This window comes from Schistocerca gregaria, chromosome 8, assembly GCF_023897955.1.
Source record: "Schistocerca gregaria isolate iqSchGreg1 chromosome 8, iqSchGreg1.2, whole genome shotgun sequence".
Taxonomy (NCBI): Eukaryota; Metazoa; Arthropoda; class Insecta; order Orthoptera; family Acrididae; genus Schistocerca; species Schistocerca gregaria.
In genome coordinates, this window is record NC_064927.1 from 457,680,404 (window position 1) to 457,702,007 (window position 21,604).

Genomic DNA, 21,604 nt, shown 5'->3' on the forward strand with positions numbered 1-21,604 from the left:
GTCTTATCTAGGCTGGTCAATAGGTTCTCTCTTAGTAATCTTACCAAAGCCATCTGCAAGACTTTGACTTTGTGTTGACTAAATCCACTGTGAATCCACAAACAATAATTGATACTTAACTATTGCCTCGCCCCACGCTACTCTTTTTCACAATCTGACTTACGAATTGTGTATTTGCAAACTCCGTTATATGAGGAGTGTCAGAAAGTGTTTGTGTTTAACACGCATTTAGGGTTGTTCAAATTTTGGCGCTTACCCTTTGGCAGCGCTTCGGCGCCTGCAATATTCCAACGCTACTTAGAACGGCTTACTGCAAAACTTCCGTTCTGTTCAAATTCCTTGGACGGTATTCTGGTGTCAGGACGTATACTGGAGGAACATGTCAGTAACCTTCGTACACTTTTTCAAACACAGTTGCAGGTTTGAAGTCTCACCGGGACCAATGTGCGTTTTTTCAGATTTAAATTTAGTAGCTAGGTAATATTATTAATAGCCAAAGTGCTCATTCCCTTCAGTCACATTTGCTGGCCATTTCGGATCTCCCTGTCCTGCGGAACGCGACGGAAGTGCAGCTCTCTGGAAGATGACGTATTCTACCTGGTTTATAGCCAACGTAGTCCAGATCGCGGCTCCGTTGCATCGTTTTCGCAGGAAGAATGTGCCTTTTGTTTGAACCAAAGAGTGTCGGAACGCATTCCAGAAACTTAAAGATGCACTGCTGAGTGACACATGCCTTGTTCATTTCGATCCCGCTAAGCCTATGCTTTTCACAGTAGACGCTTCTTTGTGCAGGATCAGAGCTGTGCTCGCGGACAGATTTGGTTCACATGACAGGCCCATTGTTTTCGCTTCGAAGCTATTAACCAAGACTCTATGTAACTATTCCCAAATTCAGAAGAAAGCGCTTGCTATTATCTATGACGCGACAAAGTTTCACGATTATCTGTTTGGTAGGAAGTTCCACCTAGACGATGAATACAAATCTATTCCGCCACGCACGACTTAGAAGCTGTAACGTTGGGCTTTATTATTATCAGGGTATCAGTACGAAATATTGTACTGGCCCACGTCGAATGATACACACGCTCACGCCCTTTCTCGCCTTCCTGTTGGTCCTGATTCCGAATGTTGCGTCGCATCTTGTTGTCATATCGATGGGCAGGACGCTGAAGTCTTGCAGAATTTTCCACTGCACTATAGGAAAATTGCATAGGCCACAAAGCACACCCTGACTTGAACCTATCGTTGCACTGCACCCGTTCTGCTTGGCCTTGTTCAGAGACAAACTTTCACAATTATTTCGTGTGCCGATATTGCGCTCCTCGGCGTAGCCTCTCCATCCAGTGCGGTGCGATTTTGTTGTAAAATGACTCTGGAAAATAGCATTTGCTTATTCATAAAGTGTTGCAAAAAGATGTGCAGCGATTGCTCCACTAAGGACGTTGAGGACTGTCCGCACACAACAGCCAGCGCGACGGCGCTGCTGTTGGTCGGTCATGGACGCCCACATTGCACAGATGAGGTCACAGCGTGCCGCTTGTGCTCAGTCTCTCGGCCGCGGCGCAAACGTTTCCAGTTTGTCCAACGTCTCAATCGCCGTGCAACGACTGCTTATTGACGTTGCTTGTCCACTTTGGAACACTCTTTGGCTTATTATTGTGGGCTGTTTTAACAAATATCCGTTAGAAGTGCCCATGAACTCGACTATGTCGCGTAATACCATTCAGGGTTTGTCATCCATGTTTTGCTTGGAAGGAGGTGCCTAAAGTGTACGTTACAGACAATGGACCACAGTTTACGGCTCAGGACTTGAGAACAGTTTTGTACAGCCAAGGGCACCACTCACCTTACCAGTGCTCCGTTCCATCTTCAGTAGAGAAGCTGAACGATTTGTGCTTAAGTTCAAACAACAGATGAACAAACTACGTGCCTTCCACACAGGGGAGCAATTTCTGCTGATCTCCATCGCAACGTACCGCTGCCATCCCTGTGACGGTCCGTCACCCTCGGATCTTCTATATGGGCGGCTCCAGTTGCTGAACCAACAGCGCACGGCACCTCCCACGCTCCATAAGTGTCGCTTTGCGCCTAATGACTCTATTCTTTTCAGTGTTTTTGGCCGCATCAGGCTCTGGAAGAGAGGAGAGATTCTCCGGAATTTGGGCGCTTGCATGTTTTTAATTCAAGGTCCTGCTGGGTTGCTGCACGGCCATCAGAACCATAACGACGTCGTTGTCATCTTCGCTCTCTCTGGTTTTCGTTGGGGCGCTCAGAAAGAGGTTGGACACCTTTTTGGGAGTTATCTAACCAACTTTCCCCTCGGAGCGCAGGACGGATGTCGAGGCATGGCGTCAGTCCAGTTGCGGCCCCCACCTCCTCACGTCACCCAGCTTCCTGCCTTCCCCTCCCCCTTATCGTTAGATGGCTCCCTACATCACAACGGTGCATCGTTTTGGGAGGGAGGAGGGTGCAGTCCTAAAGCAGAGCAGCGTTGCCAAACGGCATCAAGAAGGCGATGGCCCGCGCACCAAGGTAAAGAACAGGCAGCGTCACACCTCCTAGAAGACAGGTTCAGAGCCCCGGGTCAACGCTGACTTAACCAGTCGCCCATCGCTGGTCGGCCCCAGTTCGGTCGCACACCTCAAGAGCATCAATACTGAGTAGTAGAAAGATGATACTTAGCCTGCTTTCTGCAAGTAGTAGTAGAATATAAAAGTAATTGCGTTTGAGAGGCTCAGGGACCACATCAAGCCACCTCATAACGAAAAATTAAGTTATGTTTCTTTCCTTTTTGGAGATAAAGTGTTCTATTAACCTGCAAATGTTATGTGCAGATCATTTCGGATTCCTGCCGCCGGCCAACGCAACTTCTCTCCTTTCTTGTTTGTGTCAGTGCTGGCTCCCACAGTAGCCGACACAACACCCATAAATATTTTCATATGAGCACTTATATTTATTTGTTCAGCAGCACAAGTGTTTTGGGTCTTTTCTTAACGTGGATTTTACAAATCTCGTCTTAAATGACAAAATAATGAAAGAATTACGATTATGTTTTAATATGTTCAAGCCTTGCGAAGTAAACCATTTATTGTTTTGTGTGTGAATTGGTTTACGAAGTCATCCACAGATGAGAGTTAGCTTCATGGCAATGCCACTTTCAAATCTATGTATAGAGTATTTATAAGTGTGGATGAGAATTTACGAGATGGTACTTTATTGCCTGTATTTAATATCGAAGAAAAGTGATCATGACACCAGCAAACTGTATGGTTGTGTAGAGGCTTCACTTAACTGTTAGTCAATATTTCAATAAAATTGTGGCCTTGCATCAACACACCGTGACCCGTCCCATAATCCGTGCTGGGGTACAGCAGTCCCAATAAACAAAGCAAAGGAAAAGAAAAAATAACACCCATATTCCAATTTAAAAATTGCTTTCATGTATTTACACTAAAGCAAGTCCCAGCATAAATATACTGATATCACTTTTGAAAAAGGATAAAGGTGTAATGTTACGTGACAATTTTTGCCAAACTGGCATGCTACCTAATTATTCATCAATTTAACATAGGATACCCCAAAAAGTGATACTATTAAGTAGTGCACTTGAGTGTGGATGCAAGTACGAGTTCTTACAGTGATTGTGAATCCCTTTAGCTCTGTCTTTGCCCACCCTGGGGTTCTTTCTGTCTGCCACCAAGATAGGTGACCTGCCAAGGAACATATTTGTGCAGTAGCGTCATACGAGCTCGTAAATGTATTTTCTTCTGAAAGCCCTGAGTGAAGTGGTGGTAGCCATCGCTGAGCGTAAACAGAGTCCAAGACTATCCACAGGTACTAACAATAGGAGGCGTCCTGGCGAAACTAGGAGACTATGAAACTTGAGGTCTTTAGGAGCCTTAAGAATACTTTTTAGACATGCTGTGAAAGTGAAGTACAATGCTGTGGCAGGAGGCAGCCAGATGTTCTTAATGAAAGTTGTAAAAAGATCCAAAATTCATGAATAAGAGACTAAAATGATTCAAATGGCTGTAAGCACTATGGTACTTAACATCTGAGGTCATCACTCCGCTAGACGTAGAACTAATTAAACCTAACTAACCTAAGGACATCACACACCTCCATGCCCAAGGCAGGATTCGAATCTGCGACCGTATCAGCAGCGCCAATCCAGACTGGAGCTCCTAGAACTGCGCGGTCACAGCGGCCGGCATGTGTGTAGTTTCAGGAAATTTTTAAGAACATCTTTTGTACGGGACCAAAGTTTCTCGCTACGGCAACGTCTATAAAATATTTTAGACATACTTATCACTTCTAATCAGGGTGCAATTCCGAGCTTTAGATGAAATTCTTGATCGACTTTGTAAGAAACAACATAATGTCGTGGCATCTGTTGTTGTAACCACTTATAGCCTACAGACGGCTCAGCGTCGAGAGGTTGCGAACATGCAGTGTTAAGATAGTTTATATAAGCTACATCTCATTTTGTACTCTGTACTAAGACCTACATATCGACTTTTCTTACACTGTAGTGCACATAAAATCATGTATGCTATAGAAACAGTTCTGTACTAAAAATGCTTAGAGAGGGGTTCAAAATCTTTTTACTGTTCAACGCTCTTACATTTCAGGAGAGTTTGTCTGAAGCTTTTTGTCCTGCAAGGGTTGGCTCTGATTTGAATTTTACGGTATTGTATCTGGGCCCATGGAAGAAGTTTCGTTTCCTTGTCATGATTGGGTAGTGTCTTGAAAACTTGAGCTCCAGGAATGTATTTAAGTTATGTACAGGATAGTAGATCATATCGGAATATGCTTCGTAGCGTTGTTATCTTAAATGCTTTAAATGATAGCCTACATGATTCTTTCCATTTACAGATGATTATCATAGTTATTGTTCTTTACTAAAATTTGAATGATCTATTATTTTATGATCTGGAGGTACCTCCCTAGAAGATTACGCCATAATTTAATGTAGAATGAACTGGTGATTAGTATGTCATTTTCATGACATTTATGTCTTTTAGGTAACTTCTAAACATTCATGGTGGTTTCTGTTTCTTCTATATCGTGTCTCCCTACCACTTTCACGCAACGATGCTCTGAGCGTGTTTTTTAGGGAATTGACTAGTTTGAACCTGGGACCTGTTGCTGGTAAGGAGACGTCAGACCACACATGACATGTAGAATTCAGAAGAGTTCAGTGAGACTAGCGATGATATAACCAAATACTTAATGATTTCAGCGTCAGCTCCACTGCACTCCCTGTAAAAGAATCTTCATACTAACTAAATTTAGTGGAAGGGGTTCAAGGCTTTCCTATTTTTAGTTAACTGCTTTTTCGACGTTATTTTACCAGCTAAGTTTACAATTGGAAATTTTATTCTACTCACAAAATATTGTTTATAAATTGCACTACTGATAAAAGGAAATGTTTTAATACTGGATGGTAAAATCCAACTGCGTTCAACAAGAATGCAAACGAATATTCCCTGAATGGGTTTCCAAGATATAACCAAATACTTAATGATTTCAGCGTCAGCTCCACTGCACTCCCTGTAAAAGAATCTTCATACTAACTAAATTTAGTGGAAGGGGTTCAAGGCTTTCCTATTTTTAGTTAACTGCTTTTTCGACGTTATTTTACCAGCTAAGTTTACAATTGGAAATTTTATTCTACTCACAAAATATTGTTTATAAATTGCACTACTGATAAAAGGAAATGTTTTAATACTGGATGGTAAAATCCAACTGCGTTCAACAAGAATGCAAACGAATATTCCCTGAATGGGTTTCCAAGTTCTACAATGGATCGAGGGATGACCTATGCCATATCACATCTATAATCTATGTTTAAATTAAGTTTCGCAAAAGAGAAAACTATCAAAATAGTCTACAGTGACCCTCAATTATCTTTAATTACTTATCTAACTTGTCGTAAATTACAGTGGCTGATGTGGCTTTTCAATAATTATGTAACAGAAAAATCATCGCGTTTCAGATTTTTACTTCAAGTGGCAAATGTGAACACCATGAGCTTTAATTGACGATCGACACTAGTATTACTCAAAAATGGGGTGTAACAGATGAGACTTCTGCAGTTCTGAGTGAAGCCTTATGCGCTCAAAAATGCGGCATCGCGTGCGTTCATTACCTTGTCGGTGTTAGGCAGCGTCAGGGCGGCGGGCAGCACAGCTCCGCTCACCTCGACATCTCGGAACTAACTCTCCTCCTAACTTCTCCTTACTACAATTTACCGAAGTTGCTTTAAAAAAAACTATCTGGCTGTGTTTTCATCTGACCATTCAGGGTCTCAATGTTAACCTTAAGCTCCGCCTCAAAAATTCTGTCTATCCAATGAGAAACGTTGTACTTTTCGTGGTGGGGCAATGTTTTTAAAGTTTGCAACGTAACAGAGACTCGAAAAAGTCTCACGCCAAAACTTGCAGCTGGTGTGGTCCTTTTGGCGTTATCGTAAGATCTATACCGTTCTTCTGGAGAGCTCTATCTTTTAACATGGGCTGGGGGGTGTTCCTAAAGTGACAGAGACGCAAAAAAGTCTCACGCTAAAACTTGCGGGTGGTGTGGCCCTTTTTGTGTTATCGTAAGATCTATACTGTTTTCTGGAGGGATCTAGCTTTTAACATGGGCTGGGGGGTGGTCCTTGACGTAACAAAGACGCGAAAATGTCTCACGCTAAAACTTGCGGGTGGTGTCGTCCTAATGGTTAGCTGGCGACGTGGGTGTCCAGTCCATCCTTTATCGTAGGGCCTTCTAGCTTAACACAGTTCTGCTCTCGGCTTCTGTTCTCGTTTCTCCTCTTGGAACTACGTCTGTCTGACGGTGGGAAGGTATGACATGCATTTAGGCATTCTTGTGTTAGTTTGTGGTATTCCATTTGCTCACTCGTTACTCGTATTACTTTGGTTAATTTAATGTCACGATTTATTCGGAGCTATGTGACATACTACTGGATTTGCTTATCATGTCAGTGTTTTCATGGAAGGTGTTGGATTTGCCTCACACCTTACAAAGTGAATAAAGTGTGTGAAATCTTATGGAACTTAACTCCTAAGGTCATCAGTTCCTAAGCATACACACTACTTAACCTAAATTACCCTAAGGGAAAACACACACACCCATGCCCTAAGGAGGACTCGAACCTCCGCCGGGACCAGCTGCACAGTCCATGACTGCAGCGCCTAAGACCGCTCGGCTAATCCCGCGTGGCTTAGGTAACTGAGTTTGTGTAGGACAAATAGATCAATTATATATTCGATATTGTAGTGAGTGTGTTATTCAGAAGTACAACTCAAAGTTCCTTCAGATATGCATGCACGCCTCCTGGACCGATGAATGTAGGGGACCATGGTATAAAGGAGTGGAGAGCGTGACGTATGAGAGTTTGGGTTGGTCCTGGATGCGTGCAGACATAGCTGAAAAGGTTAAAGTGACGGCTCGTGATAAGCAGGAGATCAGGGTTCGAGTCCGGGTGCGCCACAAATATTCATGGCTCACTAATATGTAATATATTAATGCCTAAATATTCGATTAGCCAGTTTATTTAGAATTAATTTCGTGCAGCTATCGTTGGTCATTAATGTTTGATAATTTCAGACATAAAACCAAACTTATATATTGTATGTACTTAATCCAGTTTTTAGTTTCATCGTTTATTATACCAATGAAACTATATGCCCTATGCGAAGTTTCCTGCAATTCACTTGTAAACGGGCAAACGTTAATATCTTCCCTGTGCTGGATTTTATAGTCTGAATTTTAATCAAAGTGTTTTAGCGATGTCATTAAGTAAATTTATTTCAGCAAAATCTAGGATAGCAGTATTTATTTCCAATTTGGCTTCCGTTTTCGGAAGGCCTCGGTCATCTGCGTAAGCAAACATATTACCATAATGAGAAAGATTTGGGATTTAATTTGTCTATAAAATCAAGAGAAATGGGCCACGTACAGATTCCTATGGGATGGAGAAATGTAGATTTCTCTCTCCTGCCCTTCTTGTAACCTTTACATGTAAAAGGTAATGTCGCAACTAACTGATTCACTTACTCATCATCGTCCAGCCCAAAACACAGAGAATGGAAACTTGAAATTTTCAGAGGGTGTGGATCTTATATTGCAATCCTCATTTAAGAAGTGACTGTTCACAATTCCACTCCTAAGGGGTAGAAATACAGAATGAAAGACGTCTTGAAAATATGTCACTATTAAGGCAATTCTGAAGCTAGAACTACGAAAATTGATATTTTGTTTCTCTGTTAGAAATAAGAAAATAAGTGTTCAGAAATTTTGGAAATTCAACCACTAAGGGCGAAAATTTGTGGGTGAAAGTTTTTTCGAAACAGTTATTAAAGAACTGCTGAAATATTTTTAAAGCTAAATCTACGAAAATTGGTATTTAACTTCTCAGTTAGAAATGAAAAAAGATACATTTGTGTTTTTGAAAATTTCGCGACCAAGGCGACGAAACGGGGGATGAAAAGTTTTAAGAAATTATTTCATTACTTAAAAAGTTTTAAACTTAAACCAGTGAAAATTGATATTTGAGTTCTCGTTTAGATGTAAAGAAATATGTGTTAGGGGATGAAAGTTTTTATGGAAACATCAAGACAAGAACACAAAATGCATTACTAACGAAAACCCTGGACTCCTGCTACCACAATCCCGTTTTGGTCCGAAGTATACTTGGAAAAGTTCATGCTTCTATGGTCTTAATTAGCGCGAAAAGCTTAGGAGGTGCTCCAGTTCGTGAACAACATAAAAATTCTATTAAAGAGTAAGAAAAAAAAGAAACATTCAGGCCAAACAGTCTACACGAGCACGGTTAAAGCAGGCTCAGGCATGGTAATTGGATGTCTCTATAGGCCCCCGGGCTCAGCAGCTGTTGTGGCTCAGCACCTGAAGAATAATTTGGAGAATATTTCGAGTAGATTTCCCCACCATGTTATAGTTCTGGGTGGAGATTTTAATTTGCCGGATATAGACTGGGAGACTCAAACGTTCATAACGGGTGGCAGGGACAAAGAATCCAGTGAAATATTTTTAAGTGCTTTATCTGAAAACTACCTTGAGCAGTTAAACAGAAAACCGACTCGTGGCGATAATATATTAGACCTTCTGGTGACAAACAGACCCGAACTATTTGAATCAGTTAATGCAGAACAGGGAATCAGCGATCATAAAGCGGTTACTGCGTCGATGATTTCAGCCGTAAATAGAAATATTAAAAAAGGTAGGAAGATTTTTCTGTTTAGCAAAAGTGACAAAAAGCAGATTACAGAGTACCTGACGGCTCAACACAAAAGTTTTGTCTCAAGTGCAGATAGTGTTGAGGATCAGTGGACAAAGTTCAAAACCATGGTACAATATGCGTTAGGTGAGTATGTGCCAAGCAAGATCGTAAGAGATGGAAAAGAGCCACCGTGGTACAACAACCGAGTTAGAAAACTGCTGCGGAAGCAAAGGGAACTTCACAGCAAACATAAACATAGCCAAAGCCTTGCAGACAAACAAAAATTACGCGAAGCGAAATGTAGTGTGAGGAGGGCTATGCGAGAGGCTTTCAATGAATTCGAAAGTAAAGTTCTATGTACTGACTTGGCAGAAAATCCTAAGAAATTTTGGTCCTATGTCAAAGCGGTAGGTGGATCAAAACAAAATGTCCAGACACTCTGTGACCAAAATGGTACTGAAACAGAGGATGACAGACTAAAGGCCGAATTACTAAATGTCTTCTTCCAAAGCTGTTTCACAGAGGAAGACTGCACTGTGCTTCCTTCTCTAGATTGTCGCACAGTTGACAAAATGGTAGATATCGAAGTAGACGACAGAGGGATAGAGAAACAATTAAAATCGCTCAAAAGAGGAAAGGCCGCTGATCCTGATGGGATACCAGTTCGATTTTACACAGAGTACGCGAAGGAACTTGCCCCCCTTCTTGCAGCGGTGTACCGTAGGTCTCTAGAAGAGCGAAGCGTTCCAAAGGATTGGAAAAGGGCACAGGTCATCCCAGTTCTCAAGAAGGGACGTCGAACAGATGTGCAGAACTATAGACCTATATCTCTAACGTCGATCAGTTGTAGAATTTTGGAACACGTATTATGTTCGAGTATAATGTCTTTTCTGGAGACTAGAAATCTACTCTGTAGGAATCAGCATGGGTTTCGAAAAAGACGATCGTGTGAAACCCAGCTCGCGCTATTCATCCACGAGACTCAGAGGGCCTTAGACACGGGTTCACAAGTGGATGCCGTGTTTCTTGACTTCCGCAAGGCGTTTGACACAGTTCCCCACAGTCGTTTAATGAACAACGTCAGAGCATACGGACTATCAGATCAATTGTGTGATTGGATTGAGGAGTTCCTAGATAACAGAACGCAGCACGTCATTCTCAATGGAGAGAAGTCTTCCGAAGTAAGAGTGATTTCAGGTGTGCCGCAGGGGAGTGTCATAGGACCGTTGCTGTTCACAATATACATAAATGACCTGGTGGATGACATCGGAAGTTCACTGAGGCTTTTTGCAGATGATGCTGTGGTGTATCGAGAGGTTGCAACAATGGAAAATTGTACTGAAATGCAGGAGGATCTGCAGCGAATTGACGCATGGTGCACGGAATGGCAATTGAATCTCAATGTAGCGAAGTGTAATGTGATGCGAATACATAGAAAGATAGGTCCCTTATCATTTAGCTACAAAATAGCAGGTCAGCAACTGGAAGCAGTTAATTCCATAAATTATCTGGGAGTACGCATTAGGAGTGATTTAAAATGGAATGATCATATAAAGTTGATCGTCGGTAAAGCAGATGCCAGACTGAGATTCATTGGAAGAATCCTAAGGAAATGCAATCCGACAACAAAGGAAGTAGGTTACAGTACACTTGTTCGCCCAATGCTTGAATACTGCTCAGCAGTGTGGGATCCGCACCAGGTAGGGTTGATAGAAGAGATAGAGAAGATCCAACGGAGAGCAGCGCGCTTCGTTACAGGATCATTTAGTAATTGCGAAAGCGTTACGGAGATGATAGATAAACTCCAGTGGAAGACTCTGCAGGAGAGACGCTCAGTAGCTCGGTACGGGCTTTTGTTAAAGTTTCGTGAACATACCTTCACCGAAGAGTCAAGCAGTATATTGCTCCCTCCTACGTATATCTCGCGAAGAGACCATGAGGATAAAATCAGAGAGATTAGAGCCCACACAGAAGCATACCGACAATCCTTCTTTCCACGTACAATACGAGACTGGAATAGAAGGGAGAACCGATAGAGGTACTCAGGGTACCCTCCGCCACACACCGTCAGGTGGCTTGCGGAGTACGGATGTAGATGTAGATGTAGAGGTAATTTCTGTATACTGACACTACTGTAACAGAATTCTATATCCTGCCTTCGTTCTGGTAGCATACACACCTAACATTTCTATTAATAGTTTGTGCTCACCAATCAAATTTTGAATGATCTGAATAACCAATCACCATCCATTGGGACTTTTTGTGATCTCTCAAAGATTTTTGATTGTGTAAATCATGAAATTCTGCTAGACAACTCAAGTATTGTGGCATGAGTGGGACAGTGCACAAATAGTTTAAGTCGTACCTAACTGGAAGAGTGCAGAAAGTTGAAATAAGCAGTTCATATAATATGCAAAGTTCAGCACATTCCTGAAACTGGGGAACTATCAAGAATGGGGTTCCACAAGTGTCAGTCTTTGGTCCTTTGTTGTTCTTAATATATGTTAATGACTTGCCATTTTATATTAATGAAGAGGCAAAGTTAGTTCTCTTTGCTGATGATACAAGTATAGTAATCACATCTGACAAACAAGAATTAACTGATGAAATTGTCAATAATGTCTTTCAGAAAATTACTAACTCGTTCCTTGTAAACGGACTCTCACTGAATTTTGATAAGACACAGTACGTACAGTTCCGTACAGTAAATAGTATGACGCCATTAATAAATATAGACCTTAATCAGAAGCATATAGCTAAGGTAGAATATTCAGAATTTTTAGATGTGTCCATTGATGAGAGATTAAATTGGAAGAAACACATTGATGATATGCTGAAACGTTTGAGTTCAGCTACTTATGCAATAAGGGTCATTGCAAATTTTGGTGATAAACATCTTGGTAAATTAGCTTACTATGCCTACTTTCACTCATTGCTTGCATATGGCATCAAATTTTGGGGTAATTCATCACTGAGGAATAAAGTATTTATTGCACAAAAGCGTGTAATCAGAAATAGCTGGAGTCCACCTGAGATTATCCTACAGACATTTTTTGTAGGATCTAGGGATATCCACAGTAGCTTCTCAGTATATATACTCTCTTATGAAATTTGTTATTAACAACCAAACCCAATTCAAAAGTAATAGCAGTGTGCATAACTACAATACTAGGAGAAAGGATGATCATCACTATTCAAGATTAAATCTAACTTTGGCTTAGAAAGGGGTGAATTATACTGCCACTAAAGTCTTTGGTCACTTACCAAATAGTGTCAAATGTCTGACAGATAACCAAGAAGTATTTAAGAAGAAATTAAAAGAATTTCTGAATTACAACTCCTTCTACTCCACAGAGGAATTTTTAGATATAAATTAAGAAAAAAAAGAAAAAAAACTAAAAATTTAAAAAACAAATATGAAAAAGTTGTTAGATTATCTTAATTATGTTGTTAAATTAACTTAATTATGTCATGTATTGGAAAATTTGACTCGTTCCACATCATTACGAAATATCGTATTCATGATCCATGGAACTAGTACTAATCTAATCTAATCTAATTTAGACACCCAAAAGGCTTTATTTGACGCATTTATAGTCTTGCGTATTTATTTTTAGAAGGTTGGAACAATGCCAGCCAGCATTCTCTCGTGATGGGCATGCTATGAAACAACAGTGGGGAGATACAAAGCTGTCTTAATGCCTAGAATGCATCGTGTGAACATCGCGCCAGCGGCCGACCACAAGCACCATACCTGTCAGTGGCGACGTCCCAGGCGGCAGCGACCATGCAGTTGGCTACCATGTCGCAAGGTATCAGGTCCATCAGCTTCCTGACGTCACAGTACAAGACCCTCAGCAGGCCACTGATTGCTGTCGCCACCACACCCATGGGGCCGTTCATACTATCTACCCAACCCGGGAAAGGCTCTGCCATGGTCGCCACCACTAGAGACACACAAGTACATTAGATTAGATTAGATTAGTTATTCATTCCATAGACCCATAAAAGAGGGTATCCTCCTGGGAGTGGAACATGTCACATAAACACATTACAAAAATGTAATTAGAAAAACTTGAGTTTCATTAATTTTAATGATCCTCAGTCAATAAATAGTAAAATTATGTGCATGAATTAAATTTAAACTTCTAATATTGACAGGTTTAATACTTACATCTGCTTTCATTAAATCCATCATTCAGACATTTGCTAGTTTCTTGGCTATTACAACCAAGTATTGTCAAAAATTAAAGTAAATTACTCATTTCAGTGATCCTCAGTTAAGAACAGATTATGTACAAGATTGAAAATTAAACTTCCACTATTTACAGGCTTAAGACTTACATGTGCTTTGCATACATCCATCATTCACACAGTAGATAGTTACTTGGCTGTTACAACCAAGTATTGTCAAAAATTAAAGTATAATAAATTTCATTACAATGGTCTACTGCATTTGTTGAGAAACTCATGGATGGAATAGAAGGAGTTAGCCACCAAAAATTCTTTTAAATTATGTTTAAATTGTGCCTTGTCTGAAACTAAACTCTTAATGGTTGCTGGTAACTTATTGAAAATATGCATCGCTGAACACCGGATTCCTTTCTGGGCAAGATTAAGTGATTTTAAATCTTAATGTATATTGTTCTTTTTCCTAGCATTAATACTGTGTACTAAGCAGTTAGTTGGAAAAAGAGGTGTATTATTTACAACAAACTTCATTAAGGAATAAATATACAGAGAAGCTGTGGTTAATATGCCCAATTCTTTGAATAGGTTTCGACATGATGCTATTGGATTTACACTACTCATTACTCTTATTATACATTTCTGTCCTCTAAAAATTTTTCTCTGTTTGTTGAGTTACCCCAAAATATGATACTATATGACTTAACGGAGAGAAAATAAGCAGAATATGCACGTTTTTTATATTTATATCTCTTATGTCTGACATCATTATCATTGGAAACACAGACTTGTTTAGGCGCTTTAGCAGTTCGTTAGTATGTTGCTCCCAACTGAATTTATTATCAAGTTGTAATCCCAAGTGTTTCACACTCTCAACTTCTCCTATTTACATGTTACCATATTTTATACACACACCAGGAAGAAATCTCTTGGAAGTACTGAACTGCATATAGTAGGTCTTTTCAAAGTTTAATGACAGTGAATTGGCTATGAACCACCTACTCATGTCAGTAAAAATTTGATTAGCTGCACTTTCTAAATCTATATTTGATTTACTATTTATTGAAATGTTTGTATCATCTGAAAATAAGACAAACTTGGCATCTGGTAATGTAACAGATGACAGGTCATTAATATATGTAAGAAACAATAGTGGCCCTAGTATGGAACCTTGGGGAACACCACACGTAATTTCTTGTGCACGTTGTGTCAGGGGCATAGATGGCAAGGAGAACTGTCTTTAATAACTGTACTTGTGAATTCGGTGCAATACTTCATCCAGTTGGGAACCTGCCAGCGAAGAAAAATAGACTCCAAGAAAAAAAAAAAAAAACAAAAAAAAGAAACATGAAGAAGAAGCAACAACTATATACCACGAAGGAATTATCCGAATGGGATGGAACTCGCTAAATGTGATTTTCATGTACAGGCACACAAACGATTAAAGTTTCTGAAATATTGCATGATTTATTCAAGAGAAATAACTTCACGAATTAAGTAAGTCAGTAGCGCGTTGGGGCCAGCCGGTGTGGCCAAGTAGTTCTAGGCGCTTCAGTCTTAAACCGCGCGACCGCTACGGTCTTAGTTTCGAATTCTGCCTCGGGAATGGATGTGTGTGATGTCCTTGGGTTAGTTAGGTTTAAGTAGTTCTAAGTTCCAGGGGCCTGATGACCTCAGATGTTAAGTCCCATAGTGCTTAGAGACATTTGAACCATTTCTTTGCACTGAGGACAGGTAACGATGTCGGTTGGTGGGGCCTGGCACAAAGTCGGCGTTCCAAAACATCCCAAAGGTGTTCTATAGGATTCAGATCAGACTCTGTGCAGGTCAGGTCAGTCCATTACAGGGATGTTACTGTTGTGTAACCACTCCACCACAGGTCATGCATTATGAACAGGTGCTCAGCCGTGTTGAACGATGCAATCGCTATCCCGGAATTGCTGTTCAACGGTGGCAAGCAAGAAGGTGCTTAAAACATCATTGTAGGCCTGTGCTGTGATAGTGCCACGCAGAACAACAAGGGGTTCAAGCCCCCTCCACGAAAAGCACGACCACACCATAACACCACCGCCTCCGAATTTTACTGTTGGCATTACACACGCCGGCATGTGACGTTAACCTGGCATTCGCCATACCCACACCCTGCCATCGCATCGCCACGTTGTGTACCGTGATTCGTCACTCCACACAACTTTTTTCCACTGTTCAATCGTCCAATGTTTACGCTGCTTACAGCATGCGAGGCGTCGTTTGGCATTTAGCGGCGTGATGTTTGGCTTGCGAGCAGCCACTCGACCATGAAATCCAAGTTTACTCACCTCTCGCCTAACTGTCATAATTCTTGCAGTGGATCCTGATGCAGTTTGGAATTCCTGTGTAATGATCTGGATAGATGTCTGCCTATGACACATTACGAGCCTCTTCAACTGTCGGCTCTCTCTGTCAGTAAACAGATGAATCGACCTGTACGCTTTTGTGCTGTACGTGTCCTTTCTCGTGAGCGCGAGAAACAATCTCCTTTACAGCGAGCCGTAGCAAAATGAAGTGCCAAACGAACATAATCGCGCACAGACGAACGACTATCGCACGAGTCTCCTTGCCTAAGATGAGAATTTTCCTGCGCCTGCGCAGAGGGGATGCGTGATTCTGAGGCGTTACAAGCGTTTCCTTACGCGCAACTGCCGCACGCACAATAGTGCACGCACTGTCACACATATAAACGCATCTTAAATGCGTGATTATACATAATTAATCTTGTAAAGAGAAAAAATAGAAAGCAATTTAACGTTCGGCATGTGGTCATGTTTTTCTGTGAGGAAGTGTGTTACATTTTTTAAACTAATTTTGATAGAAGGAACATGTAAATAACTAAATCCCGCCTTCTTTACGTACTGTCTGCTATGCGACCTGCGACCAAACCTGCAGTGACCTTATTTTACCAGACCCTCGTAAGATCGATTTTACTTGCTTATCGTGTAGAAAGGGGGAGTGAGACACCAAAAATCTAGTTTAATGTCCAAAGTCTGTGGTGTAGGATCGTATATTGAGCTGTTGTGTGAATCTACCAATCCAAACAAAAGACACGGGAAGCGAGATTACACATAATGGCACAAGCATTGAATGTAACTTACGCGAACAAAAAAAGTAGTTTCCATCAGCATTTTAGCCGTTCTTCCGATCAAATATAGACATGAAATTATGACAGAAGTTACTTAAGTTATAGTCTAGAACAGGTCATTGCACGGAAGTGAAATATTTATTGACCTCTACTTGTAATTCCCAATAGCACGTCTCCATTTCTTGCCGAGATTCTCTCGTCTTTAAGTGCTAATCTTTTTGGTGTAAGTCAAAACTAGTGACATTAACTGATTGTCACCTTGTATTTCAAGTACAATGGAATTTTAGGCTGCAAAATAATATTTAATTTAACAACTGATATCAACCTCACTTTAACTCTTCCTTTCGTTTCTTTTTCTTTCCAACACCCTAGTGTCATTAAATGCAGTAAATAATTAGTAAATTAATGAGTTTCTTATGCGAATGAGGTTAAATGAAAGCATATTCAGATTGTAAGGTATTCATAAATTTTCTGCCTTCGTAAACAATTCATCCTTACTATACTGGGACAAAAATGCACGGGTAGTGGATAAGATCGTTGACTCAGTGTTTAATGTAATCTGTGGTGCGGTTGCTTGCCAGTCGGTTGTGCAACGCTGGGCCATTCGTATTAGAGGCATAGTAGCAAACAGATGAGTTATAGAGAAGGATTTCCGACGTTTGCGAGTCTGGAAGAAATTATCTGGAATACTTTATTGTGGAGATGACAAAATGTTTATTAAGCTATTTCACTGCTTGTATTGAGGGAGGATACTTTTGGAGGAATATTTCATGGTAACCCATGTATGCGAGAAGATGAAAAGTTTGTCAGAAATATTAATTGAAGGAAATCTTTGTTCCTTAGATAACATATAATATTCACGATTTGTGTTCAATTGATCTCTTTGTTTCCATGATGTCGCAAATTACGCAGCTGTTGGTAATGCCGTAATTTTTGTAAAGAGAATTTCGTAATTGTCTGTCTTCTTACTTTGTACAGTCTTTTTTTTTTGTTGACAAAACCCATAGTTTAATTTTTCAGGAACGATTTTCTTTGACGTAGAACCCTGCTCCTTCAATTTTAATTAAGTTTTGAATAATTTGTAGTGTATGCATTGCACCTTATACCACACGCAAACACAAATTTTTCCTGACAAGCAAAGAAAAATTTAGAATAGATTATTCTTCTTTAGCTTCAAGAACATCGATACACCAACACGAAATAGCATACTGACAAACGGCAAGTTACTGTTCTTCTAAGGGATATCTCATTTTACACTCTTGTGAGCAAAAATACGTCGTCAGAATTTTCAGATGTTGTACTAAGTAAACATTAAACAGTTATTTTCTTCCGTGATGAGCAGTATTTTATTTCGTGGATATTTTGAGTCAGACATTGCGCTTACGTTGCGTTTATAATGCACTTTAGTATCGAGTGTCAGTTAAATAGTTTTCATTGAGGACATAATTAGTTTCTTTTGGCACTTAAGTAGACTCATTTTCATTACTTCAAATTCAGCATTTCATTAAAATTTAAGTTTTGTTTCACGACACTGTTCACATGCGCAACACAGGCACGTCTTCCAATAGTAATTTGAGGAAATACCTCCGCTTCTGAGCGTATCTAAATGAAGCTGGTTATTCAAGTAAAACAATATGAAAAATTTGAAAGTTTAACATTACAACTTGATATACATAAGACGAACAACGTTATGGAAAAGAGGAGTAGCGGAAGGAAATTTAGCATACCAAGCATACTGACCAATTGACGGCCTAACGATGGCTACTGGAAGGTCAGAGAACTCTTGCTGGATAAGATGCTCTGCAACAGCTTTTGTGAAGGTGTAAGTGTTCGGATACGAGCCTAGAAACCTGAAAAGAAAACAAGAAATTTAGTAATCGAGTTGTCCATCACCGAATCAACCACATTACATTACTCGATACGTATTTGTTAATGGTTCATATTTGGTGACTGTGACCTCATTTAGGTCTGCAGTTTATAACAGGGCCATCGACAGGGAAAACGCTTGTGGACAAATGAAAGCTTGTCCAAAGAGCGAGTTCCGGTGCGGGAGGAAGAAGTGGGTTGTTGCAGATAAACAGCAGGGGCATGTACCGCGTGGTTATAATTAAAGTGCAACTATTCACAGAGATCCAGCGTGGTCTGTAATTATCCTATGGTAGCGAAACCTGTCAGATATTCTAATGCGTTAACTGATTTCCGCTGGAAAAAAAATTGTTCTGATTTTGGCAAACAAGCGCAAATCTGTCGCTGTGAATGCAGGAAACATAAATAGAAATCTTTCCGTATGTAATGGGTTAGCAATGGGACGTGGGCAGAAAAAGGTTAAACATGCGAGAATGGCATAATGTTGATTTTATTATTAACCACCACTTAACACAATTTCCTCATTTGAACACTGAAGAGGTCGATGAGATGCTGTACAGGGCCAGACTAGCGCCTGATGGCTGAAACTTGAACAGTATCTACTCATCACATGCAACTTCCTGACAGATAGGCCATGGTCGAATTATAAAACTCTTCCCTGACGTTTCGTCTGCGAGAGACATCCTCCAAGGTACAGCGGCGAACTGCGAAGAGAGGAATTCGAGAAAGTTCAAAAAAATTGCTCTGAGCACTATGGGACTCAACTGCTGTGGTCATTAGTCCCCTAGAACTTAGAACTACTTAAACCTAACTAACCTAAGGACATCACACACACCCATGCCCGAGGCAGGATTCGAACCTGAGACCGTAGCAGTCGCACGGTTCCGGACTGCTCGCCTAGAAGCGCGAGACCACCGCGGCCAGCAATTCGAGGAAGCGCTGATTATATAGGCAGTACAGAGGGCGCCATTGTCGATCCCGTGGGGTCGGCTATGAGATTGTCTCTGGTAATGCCAACATTCTCGACTGAAAGTAACCGATCGTCACGCTTGCTGTGCAGCGCTGACAACCAAATTTTATCCAGTTTAACACCTTCGTCTTTCCTGTTAAAATTATTACGATGTTTATCAATCACGATAGCCTCTCTATACATACGTGCATAATAATGCGAGGTTTTTGATATGACGCTCGTCTCGCTGAATTTTATTCCATTATCACCTTCCTGGTAAACATGTTCCGGTGCGGCGGAATTATCCGTGTGACCCGGGCGGCAGTTCCTGTTATGTTCAACAAGACGGGTGTTCACACTTCTCTTTGTGGTTCCGATATAAACCTGTCCACAACTACAAGGAATTTTATACACCCCGGTGTAGCTAAAGAGTGTCGTGCATCTTTTGCCGATCTTAAATGTTCTTTTATTGAATTTCCTGGATGTGTTTGTGATTAAACGACAGGACGGAACGTTGGGCCATAAGGTGTATAGAAAGGCCACATATACTGATCGTTATCTACATAAAGATTCAAACCACCACCCTAGACAAAAAAGAGCTGTAATGAAAACCTTGGTAGACAGGGCGTACAAAATTTGTGAACCTGTTTATTTAAAAGATGAGATTGAACATCTACGGTCAAATATCGTGAAGAATGGCTATTCTAGCAAGGATATAGATCGAGCACTTCCCTCTAGGCAGAGAATCAGGAGCAACGACGAACAACAGTCGCCCAAGGGCAAAATTGTTCTTCCGTTCATTAGCAAGGTCAAAGATCACATTGGGTACGTTTTAAGCAAGTATGGGGTGGAAAATATTTTCAGACCCACCAGGAAAACAAAAGAATATTTAAGACCGGCAAAAAAAGCACGATACCCTTTGGCTACACCGGGGTAGTTGTGGACAGGTTTATATCGGTACCACAAAGAGAAGTGTAGTGTGAGGAGGGCTATACGAGAGGCGTTCAATGAATTCGAAAGTAAAGTTCTATGTAATGACTTGGCAGAAAATCCTAAGAAATTTTGGTCTACTGTCAAAGCGGTAGGCGGATGAAAACAAAATATCCAGACACTCTGTGACCAAAATTGTACTGAAATAGAGGATGACAGACTAAAGGCCGATATAGTAAATGTCTTTTACCAAAGCTGTTTCACAGAGGAAGACTGCACTGTAGTTCCTTCTCTAGATTGTCGCACAGATGACAAAATGGTAGTTATCGAAATAGACGACAGAGGGATAGAGAAACAATTAAAATCGCTCAAAAGCGGAAAGGCCGCTGGACCTGATAGGATACCAGTTCGATTTTACACAAAGTACGCGAAGGAACTTGGCCCCCTTCTTGCAGCGGTGTACCGTAGGTCTCTAGAAGAGCGAAGCGTTCCAAAGGATTGGAAAAGGGCACAGGTCATCCCCGTTTTCAAGAAGTGACGTCGAACAGATGTGCAGAACTATAGACCTATATCTCTAACGTCGATCAATTGTAGAATTTTGGAACACATATTATGTTCGAGTATAATGACTTTTCTGGAGACTAGAAAATCAGTCTGTAGGAATCAGCATGGATTTCGAAAAAGACGGTCGTGTGAAAACCAGCTCGCGCTGTTCGTCCACGAGACTCAGAGCGCCATAGACACGGGTTCACAGGTAGATGCCATGTTTCTTGACTTCCGCAAGGCGTTCGATACAGTTCCCCACAGTCGTTTAATGAACAAAGTAAGAGCATATGGACTATCAGACAATTGTGTGATTGGATTGAGGAGTTCCTAGATAACAGAATGCAGCATGTCATTCTCAATGGAGAGAAGTTTTCCGAAGTAAGAGTGATTTGAGGTGTGCCGCAGGGGAGTGTCATAGGACCGTTGCTATTCACAATATACATAAATGACCTTGTAGATGCCAGCCGCGGCGGTCTCGCGGTTCTAGGCGCGCAGTCCGGAACCGCGCGACTGCTACGGTAGCAGGTTCGAATCCTGCCTCGGGCATGGATGTGTGTGATGTCCTTAGGTTAGTTAGGTTTAAGTAGTTCTAAGTTCTAGGGGACTGATGACCACAGCAGTTGAGTCCCATAGTGCTCAGAGCCATTTGAACCTTTTTTTTTTTTTTTTGACCTTGTAGATGACATTGGAAGTTCACGGAGGCTTTTTGCAGATGATGCTGTGGTGTATCGAGAGGTTGTAACAATGGAAAATTGTACTG

The 21,604-nt window shown here is 40.9% G+C and overlaps 1 protein-coding gene across 5 annotated transcripts in view; it reads right to left on the reverse strand.

Moving 5' to 3' along the window:
- LOC126284782 (putative fatty acyl-CoA reductase CG5065) overlaps positions 1 to 21,604 on the reverse strand; it is a 192,888-nt gene that overhangs the window by 46,387 nt on the left and 124,897 nt on the right. For all 5 annotated transcript variants that reach the window (XM_049983945.1, XM_049983946.1, XM_049983947.1 and 2 more), the window contains 2 exons: positions 18,294 to 18,403; positions 13,002 to 13,194 (listed from right to left, as the gene is read on the reverse strand). In XM_049983945.1, coding sequence (XP_049839902.1) covers positions 13,002 to 13,194; positions 18,294 to 18,403 — 303 coding nt within the window. The remainder of the gene's footprint in view (positions 1 to 13,001; positions 13,195 to 18,293; positions 18,404 to 21,604) is intronic.